The 16,601-nt window shown below is 47.3% G+C and overlaps 5 protein-coding genes across 5 annotated transcripts, besides 4 other annotated features; 4 read left to right on the top strand and 1 right to left on the bottom strand.

The window, feature by feature from the left end:
* Window positions 1-308: 308 nt before the first annotated feature.
* UA08_04293 (hypothetical protein) lies at window positions 309-3,420 on the top strand (the record flags this gene model as incomplete). Its single annotated transcript, XM_020266600.1, has 6 exons — window positions 309-398; window positions 659-782; window positions 902-968; window positions 1,096-1,567; window positions 1,649-3,268; window positions 3,328-3,420. 6 exons carry the CDS (start codon window positions 309-311, stop codon window positions 3,418-3,420), a joined length of 2,466 nt encoding a protein of 821 aa, XP_020120903.1.
* A 163-nt stretch (window positions 3,421-3,583) lies between these two features.
* UA08_04292 (Polynucleotide 5'-hydroxyl-kinase grc3) lies at window positions 3,584-6,209 on the bottom strand (the record flags this gene model as incomplete). The annotated part of the gene is made up of 5 exons (XM_020266599.1): window positions 3,584-5,083; window positions 5,245-5,534; window positions 5,573-5,733; window positions 5,796-6,117; window positions 6,176-6,209. The coding sequence occupies 5 exons, from the start codon at window positions 6,207-6,209 to the stop codon at window positions 3,584-3,586; spliced, it is 2,307 nt and encodes a 768-aa protein (XP_020120904.1).
* A 300-nt stretch (window positions 6,210-6,509) lies between these two features.
* UA08_04291 (hypothetical protein) lies at window positions 6,510-7,576 on the top strand (the record flags this gene model as incomplete). Its single annotated transcript, XM_020266598.1, has 2 exons — window positions 6,510-6,712; window positions 6,784-7,576. 2 exons carry the CDS (start codon window positions 6,510-6,512, stop codon window positions 7,574-7,576), a joined length of 996 nt encoding a protein of 331 aa, XP_020120905.1.
* Window positions 7,577-8,202: 626 nt separating this feature from the next.
* On the top strand, window positions 8,203-9,492 carry UA08_04290 (hypothetical protein; the record flags this gene model as incomplete). The annotated part of the gene is made up of 1 exon (XM_020266597.1): window positions 8,203-9,492. The coding sequence occupies one exon, from the start codon at window positions 8,203-8,205 to the stop codon at window positions 9,490-9,492; it is 1,290 nt and encodes a 429-aa protein (XP_020120639.1).
* A 2,441-nt stretch (window positions 9,493-11,933) lies between these two features.
* Window positions 11,934-12,165: a repeat region (Identified by RepeatMasker using a combination of RepBase library and repeat library created with RepeatScout).
* A 171-nt stretch (window positions 12,166-12,336) lies between these two features.
* Window positions 12,337-14,540: a repeat region (Identified by RepeatMasker using a combination of RepBase library and repeat library created with RepeatScout).
* A 276-nt stretch (window positions 14,541-14,816) lies between these two features.
* UA08_04289 (hypothetical protein) lies at window positions 14,817-15,583 on the top strand (the record flags this gene model as incomplete). Its single annotated transcript, XM_020266595.1, has 2 exons — window positions 14,817-14,835; window positions 14,874-15,583. 2 exons carry the CDS (start codon window positions 14,817-14,819, stop codon window positions 15,581-15,583), a joined length of 729 nt encoding a protein of 242 aa, XP_020120638.1.
* Window positions 15,584-15,675: 92 nt separating this feature from the next.
* Window positions 15,676-15,829: a repeat region (Identified by RepeatMasker using a combination of RepBase library and repeat library created with RepeatScout).
* Window positions 15,830-15,954: 125 nt separating this feature from the next.
* Window positions 15,955-16,088: a repeat region (Identified by RepeatMasker using a combination of RepBase library and repeat library created with RepeatScout).
* Window positions 16,089-16,601: the final 513 nt, after the last annotated feature.

The following is a 16,601-nucleotide window of genomic DNA, read 5'->3' as shown; positions in this document are numbered from 1 at the left end:
TACCACCAGAGTAAATTGGGAATGTAACAGCTAGAGTATCTGTGACGTGAGAAATGTAACTTTTACCCAAATCGATCAAACAGTGGTCCACCAAACATGCCAGTAAAGAATTGAAGAAACGACGATAGATAGCCAATCCAGGCTATCTTAGAGGCTGATTCTCCTTGCAGTTGATGAGCCAAATAATATTCTTCAAACGTACCGAATGAATTTGCTAAAGCCTAACGTGCAGAAGAAGATGGCGGCGCTACCGCCTGCGACGAGCCACGCCCGTATGCCACCCTCAGGGCATCAGAGATTCTTTTATCATGGTCGCTCTCAATTTCGAGTATGGAGCGCTGCGAACTATGTTCCTTGACGCAGGTAGAGACATCGGACAGTGTTGTTGTACTGTTCAGGTATGTGAGTGCAAGTTAATAAGTGTAGACAAGTTATACTTGATATAAGGCGAGACCTTCCTATTTCATGTAAGAAGCAAAAGAAGAGATATCCTGATGAACGAGAAAGAGGATCCCATGGCGAATAACAGCATCTTTTAAACACCATGAGATAGGCATAGTCCTGCCTGAAAAAGGGAAGCTCAATAAGCTAAGGAGAGAATATGATAACTAACAAAGACGAAATATCTTTTTCTTTTTTATATTTTATAAACAATTAGGGCACGGCCATGTCCGAAAAAGGGAAAAGCTCTTCGGGGATACTTTGGCTTCGGTCGCCGGATTCGGGATATGGCGAGGAATACGGCATAGAAGCGCAGTTGCCGAATATTAAAGTCACTCCAGGTCAGATTGTAACAACGCTGTCCGCTTTTTATTAATTCTTCTACCGTGATACTAAAAAGCAGTAAAGTGATTAAACATTGAATATTCTTTGCTGAAACTTATCAATAATTTCTGTACAGATCAGCAACATATTAACGATCCACCAGTCATGAATGTATCCGATGGCCGCCGGCGACGTCCAGCAGTGTATGATTGAAGTCCTCCATTGATGACATTCGAGCTAACGGAAAGTCCTAAGGTCGTGCACTCTTTGTCGGAGAAGGAAGATAAAATGTAATCGAGAGATGCCCTGCAGCAATTGCCTGCGATCTAGAAATGGGGATTGCATCTACGAGAATCACCATCGTCCGATCCGTTCAGGCCAGGACCAAACAACTACCCCAAGCTTGAACTCCAAATCCAGGGAGTCATTATCCATTGACAGAGCTTCCTCCATAAGCGGGTCGTCATGTCCTAGCCGCAAGACAAGCTCACTGGTCGCAAGTTCCACAGCCGCGTCAACGACTACGAACGCACTGCCCGTTCAAGATGATGAGTCGATGAGACTAAGATTCAGAGTTCGACAGCTTGAAGATGAGCTGTCCAAACATACTCTAGGGTCAGTTCAGTCTCCAGTATCGACTCTGCGCTCGAACATCCAGACCACAACTTCACACCTGGCCGGAACCTTTCATGTCCATTGTGAGAGCGATTCATCTGGCCAGCCTCAGGGCATTGCTCGCAGCGTTATACATAAATCACGTTTATTCGGCCAAAGCCATTGGGAGGTCAACGGAATACTTTTGGTAAGGGTTTAGTTTAACCAATGTTTCGACTTGCACTAGCTACGGTTAGTAATCATTTGAAAGTGATCTAACAAGCATCAGATCCGCGATATTTTTGAGACGATTGAAGCATATATGCAACAATGGGAATCAAGAGCCGGGCCTGATATGGAAAGATGCAAATCATTAGCAAGAAGCATCAAAGCGCGGCGGGCACCATCATGGCCCTCACCACCTACTCCCGATATTCCACCCAAGGAGGTTTCTGACACTTTGGTGGACTGTTATCTGAGAACAACCGAGGCTATATACCGGATTTTGCATATATCCACCTTCCGCCGGGACTATGATGCATTCTGGGTATCGGATACCGCACCTGACATGGTATTTCTAGTTCAGCTCAAACTTGTGCTCGCCATCGGTGCGATCACGTATGATGAGGGTTTTTCACTACGTGACTCGGCTATCCGATGGACATACGAGGCACAAACTTGGCTTTCGGAGCCTAAATTCAAGTCACGACTGGATATTCGATTTCTCCAGATCAACCTTCTCTTATTAATTGCTCAGGAACAAGTTGCTGGCGGCGGAGACTCAACATGGATTTCAATCGGCGCTCTGCTTAGGAAGGCTATCCACATGGGTCTGCATAGAGATCCAATCCATTTACCCCCAACGACGACATTCGCAGCCGAGATGCGTCGAAGACTCTGGAATACAATCTTGGAGATTGCTTTACAATCCAGCTTGGCTGCTGGGGGGCCTCCTCTGATATCTCTCGATGACTTCGACACGGCGTGCCCTAGCAACTTCGATGATGATCAAATCGTGACTGATGATCCAATACCCAAAGCGTCATATGATCTAACGCAGGTTTCCATCGCAATAGCACTCCGCAAGACATTCCCCCAACGTCTTGCTATAGCTAAGTTTTTGAACCAATTCAGCTCTACCGGGACATACGATGAGGCCCTTCGACTTGATGCCGAGTTGCGCGCAGTATATAAAGAGTTGAGTCGAACTTTGCAAGCATGCGGCAATTCAAACTCTGGACCCTCGCCCTCTCAATTCGAAATTCGCGTGGTCGATATCATTATGCATCGGTTTCTCTCTTCTCTTCACCTTCCATATTTTGGCGCGTCACTTCAGAATACTGCCTACGCCTTTTCGCGGAAGGTGGTAGTCGATTCGGCTCTCAAAATTTGGCGTGCAGCATACTCGCTTTCATCTTCCACGGCAGTAGAGTCCTCCAGCCAAGAAATTACATCCTATTCGGACGACATGATGCGACTGGTGGTCTGCAGCTCAGGGTTTTATCCAACAGTTGCCATCCATGCCGCCTTTGTCATTGGAGTGGAACTTCGGGCACAACTACAGGAAGAAGAAAGTCTAGGCCCCGTTCAATTGCGCCCAGACCTTCTGTCCGTGCTGGAGGAGGCCAAGAGGTGGGTCGTGCAAGGCATCGAAGCCGGTGAAACAAGTATAAAGGGATTCTTGCTCATAAGCGTGGTTTCGGCACATATCGAAGGACTCATGCGCAGCCTTGGGAAAGATGAGATAGCTGAGCTGTTGGTCAGAGCCGCTGAGAACGTTGTGAAAAGAGGTTTGCCGCTGCTAAAGGAAATGGCAGCAGCTCAAGGCCAGGGAGATGGGTCGAATGATGGTACCGATGAACTTCCTTCGACTACGTCAATGGACACAATGGGGGATTGGAACTTACTAGTAAGTGAACACACACTGACGTTCCCTAAGAACTAACATGTCGCTAACTTTTATGTCAGACATCAAATGATTTGTTCAAGCCCGGAGACGAGGAACCGATGAAATGGATGTTCGATGATAGCTTCAACCCGGGAATGCCGTCATTGTGGTGAGGAAAAATTGAGCTACGATTCTCCATGGCCCAGGTCTTGCATGAGCAATTACTTCGGTCAGGAAGCTTTAATTACTGTTCCCAACCCATTTGCAATTACACCAATAGTGAGTACATATTTGATCGAAATAGAACAGAAATTGGGTATATACAGTAATCTTAAATCACTCGATATCGCCGTCGTGTGTATAAGCCTTTTTTCGTAGTTTCCACGTCCCGTACTCTTGCCTAGTTTCCTGATAATGCAGAACGCTAGCTTCTTCAATGACATTCAAGTATGGCATTTTACTTGCGCGCCGAACACGTTCCTGTAGTCTTCGTAGATGTTCATTTTGTTGTCTTTTCTTATCGTCGTCTTCTTCCTTGAGTCCGCCGATCTCCTCTCCACGTTTTTTCTTAGTGTGAGAAATAGACATGATATAGTCTTGCTCAGCGTTGCGCGCAGCGTAATATTCCTCCGTAAATGTCCAATCGGGACTATCAATCATTCCTCGCACGAGCACAAGGCTTTGTCCTTGGTTGATAGCTTCATGGATGAAAGAACTCGGCACGGGGCTAACCAGCTCCAATGTATGCGAAGATACCTCGACTGAACGCACGAGGGCAAGGCCCAGGGAACGAGATGCTTTTGGGCATAGTGGTGTATTACTGCCTGCACCACAGAACAGATATGGAAGGCCGCTGTCTGGACAGCGGACAATACTCTTACCAAGCATCTTCTTTGTCTGTTGCGTGTTTTGAGACTCCGATGTTTCGTCCTCATCCATGGTGTTGATGTCCCCATCCGCCGCGTGAATGTTGCCATCTGGTTTGACCTCGATCTCTGAAGCGCCCGGAATGGCATTGGCGTTTTCAATCGCAACTACCGCCACTATTGATCCTTCTGTTATGTCTCGTAGAACGCTAGGGCTATAGTGGTTTCCCAATACCATGATTCCAGAGATACCGGGCTGAGAACCTGTATAGCTGACACAAATTGGTTTGCTGTGTATAAGAGGCGAGTCAGACCAAAATGGATTCTGTGATCCTTCGGGCTGCGTCATATGGAAGTATGATTGCATCTGCATTGATCGCAACTGCGCACTTGACCGGGTAACCAGGTCAACCGGCTGAGAAGGCAAAGCTGTGAAAGTAACCTGAGCTTCTGAAGCAGCTTGGCTCAATGGCTCGGCTACCTCTCGAGGACCTTTTTCACTCATATATACAACATCCGAAAGTCCCACTGATCGTATTAGCCAAGTTGCAACCTCCAATCCCAACCCAAATATCCACCCTGGAAAATTGATAATGAGAGGGCATCGTGGGTATGTTGCTAGTAACACCTGGTACTGATCTAAGAGGTTCATTATAGCCAACGCGTAGTTGTCTGGGTCTTCTTTCGGAGATGTAGCTCCGATATGATGGCACCGGACAATCTTTCCATGGCGAGAGCCTTCTAAATTCGAGTGAGAGAAGGGTGGTCCAAAACAAGGCTCGCGCAGATGTGCAAGGTATATATTGCCCATGGGTGCAAATTCGGGTTGCCCTGGGTCAAGGTCGAGGAAGGCAACTCCATCTAAGTCGTCAAACCCTTTCCCTATTGGAGGCGCTGGTGTCAAAAGATGATTTAGCAAATAGCGTCCAAAGGTAGACTTTCCAGTACCCTTTGGACCACATAGCAAGACCTTTAAGAAATGGGCATGGCGCGAAAGAAATTTTATCGTAGTACTCCACTTTCTCTCCAGATGAAGTGGACGCAAAGGTCGATTCAGAGGATCATCGGACGATGTGTAGAGCTGAGTTTTGTGAGAAAGGAAGCTTTTTTGCGTTGTGGATTCGAACTTACTATTGAGAATGATCTTTTATATGAGTTTCCACGGAGTGTTGTACAGTCTCCGACTGTTTCAGTACTGTTCCAGATTCGTGCATAATGAGGTGATAGGTTTTTAAGGCGACATAGATTGCTCGAACATGACTGTAATTCAACCTCTGCATAGCCCTCGACACCGGATACACATTTGATCACAGGAAGTGAATGAGTGGACGGTGCGTATACCCGATACGTGTTAGGAGAGGGATGCAATTTTGCGCCCATCACGCTTATCACACCTCTCTTGACCCAAATATCGTATATACCTATAAGAACCAGAGTCTGCAAGACGGATTAGACATACAATCAATCAATCCATCAATTATCCGAATTCGTACCGTGTGTTCCCTAAGTCGCACACATAGCATATGCTCGTCACTATAGACGACATCACTTTTGCGTAGTTTGTGCTTTGAGAGCGTGAAGTTTTCGGTGCTAGCAGCTAGGCGCGAAGAAGTTTCGTCGCTGCGAGTTGTCAGCTTCCAACCTTCAGTAATGAGACACGGTTGTCCTTTTCGTCCGCTTACTCTTCATCGTTTTCGGCATATTGGCTGCCCTCCTCGATAACTTGATCACCAATTATTGCCTCTTCGTTTTCGCTAGACTCATTTCCGAGTGCTTCTGTGTCGTCGATACTGCTCGGCTCGAATGTCAGGTCCTCTGAGATAGCTGGGCGGTTATTTTCTGTTCGTTCTCGAGTTGGCGATGATCGCACTCTCTTGACTGAATATTCCGTTTCTCTATCCACATCTGGTGCATCGCGCTGGGAAGACTGGTCTTGCTGTTGCTGCTCCTGCTCCTGTTGGCGAGCTCGACGTGCAGCAATCGCACTGACTGCCGAGCGAGGGACTGAGGCATTCGTTCATGAGCTGCGAACTGCAATTCCAATTAAACTAGATAGACTCACCAGAGCTTTGCTGCTTTTCTGCTTTCCGCTTCATTGCATCGGAATGTCAACATTCATATTTCGACTAGATTTTTTTTATCGCGATTGATAGACTCGTTGATAGCGGAAATCTTTCTATCGCCGGCGGAGCTGCTGGTCCGTGCGCCAGCGGAACAAAAAAAAAGTTGCCCGCAGCGACCAAAAGTTGTCTTGTCCATCATCGACACCATTTTCAAAGGATCCGGTTGTTTTGGCTCTTCTTTTTGCATCGTGACGAGATTCCAGTACTGTTGGTTTTTCAATTTCATATAACATTGGCATTGGCATAAAGGTTGTGGTGGAAACTCGAATAAAAATGGGGAAAAGGTTGAGCGAAGACGTCGTCTCGGACAGCGACGAATCGATGGAGGATGCCCCCGAGACAACAAATGTGGCTGAGAAGGCATCTCAGCAAACGTCGGATGTAGCTTCTGAGCAAGACACATCGAGTTCGGAATCAGGGTCCGGATCCGAGAGCGAGAGTGAAAGCGACGGCTCAGATGAATCAGACTCCAACAAGTATGTGCATCGCACGTGGCCTATATTATATCTTCATTTTGACTAACGCTTCTGCCTGTTCTTTTATAAAGCGCGGATTCTCGTCCATCATATAATAACAAGAGAGCATTCTTCCCACCGTCGGGATTCAAGCAATCAAAACCGAAAACTCGACCATCACCGGCCATCTCATCTGCGCTCTCGAATCTCGAGGGTAAACAGGTTTTCCATATTACAGCACCATCGTCGCTATCAATATCTCGAATTAAGGAGGTAGCTTTTGGAAAGGCAATTTTAGGAGAGCCAATCTTGTCCCACAAGGGTGTGGACTACGGTCTTGTGGCGAACACGCAACAACAGAAGCAAGGATCCGAGGCATTATTAGTCTATGATGAAGCAACAAACACATTTGTGAAGAAGCGAGAACTGAAGAATATTGAGAGTTACAACATTCAGGAAATAGTGCGACTACCTGGCCTGGACTCAACACAAGTCCCTTCGACACAAGAAGCAAGCAAGAAACAATCCAAAGCACGCCCACAACCTAAGCATCTTAGGATGCGCTTTCATCCTGTTGGCAGTCTAAATCTACCTCCGGAAACAGTAGGTTCGAGCTCTGAGTCGGACGCTGAGGAACCGACGTTTCGTGTCCCGCGAAAAGACTTAAAAGAAAAAAGCGAAAAGGACCTGAAGAGGAAGGCAGATAACGAGGGTGAATCCGAGTCGAAGAGTAAAAAGTCTAAAAAAGAGAAGCTTTCATCTCAGGAGACAGACACTCGCCGAGACAAGGAGAAGAAGCCGTCTAAACATCGAGATGAGACGAGTCAGGAGCGAAGAGCGCGAAAGGAGGAAAAGAAAAGGCGCAAGGCAGAAAAGGCGCACTGATGTTTTCATGAGATTTATAACGGCGGAGAAGTTCTCTGTTTTGGGATCATTGTATTTAAGTACAGCGTTTTGTTTTCTTGTCAGATACACAATTTCTATCCCGACCATTCAAGCCCTGCATGACATAGCATATCAACCAACTTTCTCTTCAGATACTCATTCCAAGTAGTAAGCATATATTTAAGTACTATTGATGCTTTGTAGACGTATATTGGTAAGCACTTGCAGGTAGAATGAATTTAAAATGGATAGGATATATAATTAGGAGCTTAAGAGTAATTTGAATCTTGATGCACGATTAGTCTAGGATATTATGATTTTTCAGAAACTGGAAGTACCTACGGAAGTCAGTGGACGACAAAGCTTTGGCTTCTGACATGACAAGTAGTCTAAATTTAATACGGTCTATATCACTTTTCAAGGAAAATTAGCTTTGCTAAATGTACGTGAGTAGATGTAGATGTCTGAGTTAGGGCTAACCGCGAGACACGTGCTTTTCCAAGAACGTCATCGCGCAGTTTTCGCCGACTCCTTCTTTCTCCCCTTCGCGATACATCCTAATATGCTCGTCCCCAATCATCCTATCTTCGATTATATTAACATGTAACGAGGACAGTTGAATTGCCATGGAGGCTAAGAGATATGCCATCTCGCGCAAAAAGGCCTGCCAGCACTGTTCGAGTGTCAAAGCAAAATGCGATCTCAAGGACGGCGGCTGCTCCAGGTGCGCTCGAAGAAGACTGCTCTGCATTTATCCAAGGGCATCAACATCTAGACGCGCAACCCTTGGGGTGGGGTATAGCAGTCAAGCAGAGCTAGATGGCTCTTTTGCCTCCGAGGCCCTATTCTCGTATTCTGAGCGCGAACCAGATTATAGTACTCAGAATCCAATTGTGGGTTCCATGAATGACAGCAGACTGAGTAGCACTTCTTTACCGGTGTTCAGTGAAGGCCATGCAGCTAGAAATCCGACGCTTGAACCAACAAGCCAAACACAGACGACTCTTGATTTTTCGGCATTGGAGCTCATCTGCCCCATTAACGTGGATGATATCAGCAACCGCTGGTTAAACAGCTATGTTCCGCTTCCTGAACAAAAGCGCAAAGATTATCCTGCCACTATCACCGCCTTCATGCTTAGAATACTCAAGTCATACGCAGCTGTCACTGTACAAGGTCGCGGCCTGCCCCCTTTTGTGCATTTTTCCCAGGTTACGCTGGCATCAGCCACTAGCCTACCACTCTCGGCCTGCCTTGGTCTAGTTCGTATTTGCGAAAAACCACTTCCCGGTAGCGAAGACGTCGCCGCAGGCGTGTTGCAGAGAGAGATGAGTAACATCTACGACCAGCGTGAAACATATGATGACATGGCGCTGCTGGCGGCATTTCAGGCTTACCTGATATACTGCATGGTGTTATTTTTCACTCTCAATCGGGGCTCTGATCCGTTCCTCCGACAGGCGATAATGAATCTGCAAGAACTAGCATGCTCAAGTAGTCATCGAGGACTCGTGTGCACGGCGGAAGAGCAACATGCGCGTCCTAGATGGGAAGCGTGGATTGTCGCCGAGGCAAAAAGACGCACGTTGTACGCAATGTATCTGTTCGATAGCATACTGTCGGCTCAAGACGGTCTTCCCACTTTCCTGGGTACGGAGCTATACGGACTACCTGCGCCAACAAGTAAATACCTGTGGAGAGCGCAAACGCGAAGGGAGTGGGAAAGGGCATATAACGTTTATCTGGCGGATTGGGTGAATGGCGGGCTGTATATACATGAACTTTGGCCTATACCTGCGGATTTGGATGAATCTGGTATTCTCGAGAGACGCAATAGAGTGGATCAGTGGTTGGGGCATGTTGATGAATTTGGGACAATGATGTATGCTGTGACGAGCTGCACGCATGGTGGTTAAGGCTGTCATCAGTATACCATTTTAGTCATAAGGAATGACAGCTTCCAGGAAACATTCGAAAAGTATAATAGTTACCGAATCATTCCTGGGTAGTTGATACTATCATTCTTCCAGACCTAATAGGCCTCAGCTCCGATACTACTCGATTTTTTAGTATTTTCAAACCCTTAACCCCGAAGTTGTATAAGTCTTGGGAAGAATCCACGACATTGGGCTTCGTAATGTTCGTTACCAGATAATTTTTAAACATACCAAGTTACAATCCCTAAAGAAACTCCAGTCAACCCACACTTCCACACACAAGCAGAAGCATACAGCGTCGGCGAACGACAAAGAGCCCTATTGTGTTGATTGCCCGAACAGCTGTTTGTAGCTTAAGTCTCATTCCTTTTTGGATTACATGCAATAATCAAACACTATCGCTTGCGACATGTAAAAAAAAAAGACGATAAGATTGCCGAAGCAGGAATTGTGATCAATATCGACTCGTCAGTCAACATATTGATTGTATCGGGAAAATAACTACTCAATTACGCATGCATCGAATAGAATCGATACTTTGCATTATTCGCTGCTACTGAGAAATCAACAGCAAGAACATAGATAAATCATACCACACACTTGACACTGGTCAGGAACAATGACTAGCTAGTCGCGGCAACATGGGGATTTATTTTCTTCTCCATTTTTTCCCGGACGTCGGAGCGCCACCCACAGCATCGTGCATGTGACATTCCCTCTCCATGCATAGCTGCAAGTGAAAAGGGTCAAGGCTAGCATCACAAATGCAGCCACAAATCCTTCTATTGCAATGGTCGGAGCATGATTTGATCCTTTGCCTTGATGCGTGACTGCGCCCTCGTAATCATTTGTATAAAAACATCTTGTCTCCGTAAAGTCCGTAATTTACATACGGATACCGAGCCAGGCCGGCTAAAAACCTAAATGATCCACTGTCCGAACAATCGACAAACCATGGAGAAGGCAAAAAGGAAAAAACCGGCTCGATTATATAAAAGGATCCATTTGATCTGGGTTCTGATTAACTAATAGCAAGGCAGGGAATAACTATGAATAAGACGTCTATGTTTTGTGGACCGAGGGAACGTATTAACTTGCTATCAGTATTACTATCTAGAATCTACTATCACTAGTCTCCAACAGGCAATTCATCTTACCGATCGCCATTCGGGACTGGCAGGATTCACGTGACCTTTCCATAACCGGCAGTCGAGCGAGCGACCCATGCCACTCGGGCGAGATAGGATGCTCGGTACGAGTGGGAAATTGATTGCTCGTTATCAACGAGGAGTGGGAAGGAAGCTGACATACTAACTAGCCCCGCGGATAACAATTTCCGTTCCAGTATCCGTAAATAGGCTATTATGCCTATTTAGGCTTGGTGTCCATCCTTGCAATTTCCAAGTTTCTCTTTTTCCTTTCTTTTTTCTTTCGGTTCAGAAAACCACGCGGATAATGGCAGATAGACCCACTTGCTCTTTGACTTGAACGCGGGTTTCCATGGATTGAGATTTCTGTGCTAGATGGCAATGCCAGGAACGGTGGGACGAGGGATCCTTGCAAGACATTGTTTTGCCCAGACTCTGTGGGTAGCTGACAGGTTCTTATTCCCTAGGCAATCGGCGGAGTATACAAGAGAAGACATACAATATCACTGTCGTACTCGCGACGAGCCATACACTCGGGACTGATGCCCTGTGGATGCTTACTTCCGGAATGATGGGACGTAACCTTGACCACAAGATCGAACAGAGGGGTTCGCTAGGTACACGATTCATTGTTCAGGTTGGTCGGCCATTCTTTGTATGTATCGCATGATTCGGGATGCGCTGATAGATGATTAGTCGATAATAGCATGATCCTTTGGAATATCTGACTCGTACACGATCCTTGATGCTGAGAGAATTAAATCGCCCCGAAGTGCCTAACTAGGAAATCCTGTAGAAGTCTAGAAGACCGACCGCCAGCGCCGGAAACGGAATAGTGCATGAAGGCCTTCTTAGTTTTGGCGCTAGCGAGAGGGCGGGACACCGGGTCGGATTGTCGGGACTGCGTCTGATTGGCTGTACAGGGAGTTGTATCGTGAGCGCAAGCCGGGAATACTGCGTGCGCAGCATCTTCGTAGAGCAAGTAAAATAATGCATTCGTCGGCTGGCAGCTTGATGTTGAGCCTTGATCATGGAATGCGGAATATCGTATAGTGTATAGTATACATACGCTATAGCTGCAGGATGGAGTGCTCCGTATGGAGTGCGCTGGAGAGGCGGAGGAGGCGTCCAATCAGCGGGCGGGCAAAGGCAAGAATCCCAACGGAGTAACTTTGCTTGTGACTGCCCTGTTCGGCGACTTTCGTCAGAACGACGCATATTGCAGTGCAGGTTTATTCCCTTTACCTTGATATTATTTACATAGATATATATAGGTATCAAAGCCCACGTAATCTCGCGACATGTCGCCCGGGGTCAGATATCCCGGTTATCAGGAATGCCAAGGCCCGTCTGACCCCCTGATAACCGGGATATCTGACCTCAAGCCTAATGCTAGAAATAATACAAGAAATCGATTTTTACACCTTGTACGAGCTGGTTCCTGTACGAGACTATACAGCGCTACAGTCAACTAAGCAGGCGGTCAGAAAGGCGGACGGTTTTCTATCCAAGGGGGCGAAAATCATCGTTCGGCCGCACCGGACGTAGCCCTTGCTTTCTACACCGACTTTTAGTGGTCAATTGAGCTCGGATATATGATATCCCTGTATTTTCGTACGAGGACCACTTATATTCCTTCTTAGAATCTATTTATAGTATGGAGGAGCCTCCGTACAAGGGCCTCTCGGTCGAGCAAGACCGCCAGCTCAATTTACAAGCAAAAGTCTCTTTGCATAATCAAAAGGTTGCAACACGTATCCAGAATAATCGGCCAGACAATACCAATCGACAGTACAATATCCGGCAAAAGGAATTCATAGATTTCTGTACAAGCCAGGGCTTTGATGACGGCTATATTGTTACCGAGAAGAAGCTAGTTTTTTTCCTGGATTCGCAGGTCCTTAACCGTCCAATCCGGAGCTCTCGATATCTAAAGAATCGTACGGATACGGAGGGCTCATCTATCGTACAAACTATTGGACATTCATCTATCAAGGCCTACACCAGTGCCATTGTTGATCTCTGGCGCTTCCAGCAGACACTGGGTACGAATCCGAATCCTAATCCGCGAGGTCATCTAGTTGGAGCCATGCTTCGGAACCATAAGCAAGATGAGACCAAAAGGAAACGGGCCCAGTATGTAGACCGAGGCCTTAATACCCTCCAGGACGGGTATACAGAGGATAATATTAGAGCATTCGTACGATACTGTTGGTCTAATTGGATAAAAGAGAATAATAAAGGCCGGAAACCACAGGCACAGGAGTCCTATCTTCGGACGGCAGTGGACTTCCTCTTCAGCCATAATATGCTCCTCCGAGGTGAGGATCGACGGCATCTTGAGATGGCAGACCTCTTTACTCTCTATATGGACGAAGGGCCAACTCCATGTTGGCCGATGATCATGATGAAACTGAATGGCAAGACCAATCAATTCGGCCGCCTTGAATATATGGCAGTCGTACGACACCGTGATCCCCTGCTCTGTACGATATGCCATACAGCTTTCTATCTCTTTTACCGGTGGGAGCTCATGCATGAACCGGTGCCACAGTTTTACCAGCGGCAGCAGTGGTATGATTTCCGCATCTTCAAGGGAGCATATCCAGATCAATCTATCTCGTACGAGATCCAATTGAAATGGATCAACCAGGTATTCGATGCTATTGGACTATCCTCCAAGAAAAAGACACACTCCGGACGATCTGGGGGGGCAATGCATGCAGAGCTTCAGGGAGTAGATGAGAATTCAATCCGGAGAGCTGGCCACTGGAATCAAGATAGTATGAGCAATTGCTATCTATCAGGATTGCCTCGGTCATTTATTCGTACACTTGCTGGCTTCAAACCTACAGATCAGGGCAACTACTACCTGCCACGGGCTTCACTGGACCCTCCAGACACTCTCGTACGAGCTCTCTGGCCATGGGTCGATCAGTGGCTTTCCTGGTTCGCCTCGTCCGATCCAGATGAGGCATATAAGCTTGGCCTGCCTCCCTTGCCCCCTTTGGTGCGGCAGGGTGTAGAGAGATGTGATCAGGATGACCTAGCAGGGCAGAGCTTCCTAAAACTTCTCAATCTGTTTCGTACGACTATTATCCAGGACTCTGTCTTCCTTCGAGAGGAATTCCCTGGCCATTCAATATGGTCTCATCCCCTATTCCAACGGCCAGATTATCACCAGTTCTCCGAGCAGGTCCGCTCTGTAGCTCGTACGGCCTCAACACCTCATGAGATTCAGCTCCGTCAGACGATCCCTCTTGTGGCCGATCAGATATCAACTATTGGGAATAACCTAGAGCAGATCATACAATTGAATCATCAGCAAACCCAGCACTCTCTCCGTACGATTCAGGCTCAGATGGACCAGTTATTATCCGGAAAGATTACCTTTACTGCAAGGCTTGCAGGCTTCAATGAACAGAATCAAACACTTGCCATTCCTGCTCAAGCAGCTATCAAGGAAGCAGCCAGCACCTCGTCCGACTCGCCTGCCGCTGTGGCTACCCCAGATCCCGTACGAGATCAAGATCCCTTGTTGGAACTGCCTCAAGCCAGCAGTCTACCTCTCGATGCTCCTTCCTATCGAATGTCTCGTACAATACGCACGGTGCGTGAGCTCTGGGATGAGTGGTACTCAGGCCTCAATGGCAATCCATCAATTCAATCTCTCGAAGCCTCGTACGGATGCAGCTGGAGGCCAGATAATAAGGAGAGGGTGTTCTTTAGCCGTAGGAAGGTCATCATTGATGAGATACACTCACGGGCTTCTCATGGCATGTCATTAGCTGCTGCAGTCGAAGAGGTTGAGCTCGTACGAAGGAAGGCGCATTGTACGCTGTACCAGCTGCAGGTCTTATTGAAAAAGAATGTACGATAGGTGAATTGAACCCTGGAGTTAGAGTCAATGAAATTGAAGTCATATTAGATCTCTATACTCGTACGAAAAGGGAATAGCCTAGCACGTCCACGTCCAGGTTCACGTCAACGTGCTGCCTTCCTTCCCAATTTGGTCATATAAGACAAATCAAACAAACAGCAGGCACCAACCACCCACCTCTTAGAGCACCTCCTTCCCATCTCAGTCTTCCTTCTCTCTCTCTCTCTCTCTCTCACCACAATCGATCATCATGTCGCTCTCGTACGAAGCCCCCCATGCTTCTCATCTATCTAGGTGAGCCTCCAAGCTTGAATGAATGAATATGCTAACAGTTCCTCGTACGATTCGTCCATGGCCGAATCGTACGAGTCACAGACGCAACAACGCCGTCGATTTCCCCTCCGCCACCGCTGGCCCATCCTCTGTTAGGGAGAGGATGATTGCCCTCATCCAACGCCTGATTGACCAGGCCGAACAGGCAGCTCCGTACGGTCAGGATCCCATGGTTATTCTGCCCCCTCAGGCATTGGACTTCTGGTGCTCAAGTCCGCAGAGCCGCGCTGCACAAGCACTTCCTGTGCAGAGAGGAATTTATTTCAAATCTGGCAGTTTGAAAGCCTTCCAAATTGTGTCAGGCCGCCAGTCGTACATCAACGCCCTGTTGATCGCTTCGCGTGGAGTTGTTGGTCCCCCGTGCGGTGCCAGTTGCCAGGCTGATCGTACGAACACTCCATTTGTCCAGTGTGTCCGCTTGCCGGGCCACTGGAACGGGTGCTGTGCAAACTGCAAGTGGCGTGACTGGGGAAGTCACTGCCCGCCCGTACGAAGGCAGATAACAGGAGGCACCAGAATGGCTATCCCTGGAAGGTCAGACATGGTGAACACTGTCCCCCGTGCTCCTGTTCGTCCGAGTCAACCAGGCGGTGGTGTTGGCCGTCCGATTCTCCTTATAGAGGATGGGCCAGCCGGTGAGTCGGAGGAAAATCCGATTGATCTTGATCCTGAGCCTGGTTCTCAAGAGAACCCCTATGAGATTGATTAAGGTACGTACGATTTTCTTACTGTTTTCATTGCACATGCATATGCACACACACATCATCATCTTCTTTCTCTGGCACTGGGACGGCAGCAGCAAGGTATGTGTAATTTTTCTTTAGCCCAGTCGTACGGGCCATGTGTACGACACCTGGGCAAGAACTTGCACCTCTACGTGGTGTCCAGGATCAGTAGCCGTGCAGAATCTCTGTGCGGCGAAGCGAAGCAAGTCATCTAGCTTGAGTGTGTTGTACGTACGGTAGCAATGAAGCCAGCTTTATAGCCCTAGAACTTTTATGCATGCAGTCCCCATAGTAATAATTACTAGTATTATGTAAGATTTTTTTGACGGCAGAACGATTCTTACTCGTACGAGTAATCTGACCCCCATGTAATTTTGGGGTATTGACTTTGTGAAATTTGTGCGGTTTCTCGGCCGCATTTAGTATGGAGGCTTGGCATTTCTCGCGACATGTCCTAACAAATCTGACCCCCATATAACCGCTAGATATATCTCTCTATGCGTAAACGGTATTTATATGCGTATGTACATTATCAAATGCTCTTTTAATCAGGTGGAATCAATGATTCGTACTGCCGCCTCTGAGTTGGGTACGGTAACATTCCGCCGGATTACGATACGACGCTGGGCCGATTAGGTTCTTCTCGACAGAAAACGGTACGTACCGTATAGTATTGTACCAAACGAATCTATGAGCGATCCCTCTTTCACGCCGGCCGTTACACCCGCTCTTATTTTTATCAGTCAATCAGTGCGCTCCGATAGAATATTATATTATGAAATTTACACCTCAATCAAACTCTTCTTTTACCAAAATCCCAAGTCCTTTGATCCCTGATCTTTGTGGCATTCCAGATCATATCATATCGTGGCTGATACCGCCGTCGCTATCAATCTACCCTGATCCCTACGTTCTTGATTGATTTCGCCTCATTACCACGCTGGCTGCAATCATCCCTTTCTTCCCACCGCCCTTTGCCTTTTGCCTCGCTCTCTCTGCGCT

This window comes from Talaromyces atroroseus, assembly GCF_001907595.1.
Source record: "Talaromyces atroroseus strain IBT 11181 chromosome Unknown scaffold_4, whole genome shotgun sequence".
NCBI lineage: Eukaryota > Fungi > Ascomycota > Eurotiomycetes > Eurotiales > Trichocomaceae > Talaromyces > Talaromyces atroroseus.
The sequence above is the reverse complement of the archived record's forward strand: the minus strand, read 5'-3'. Positions and strand labels throughout refer to the sequence as shown.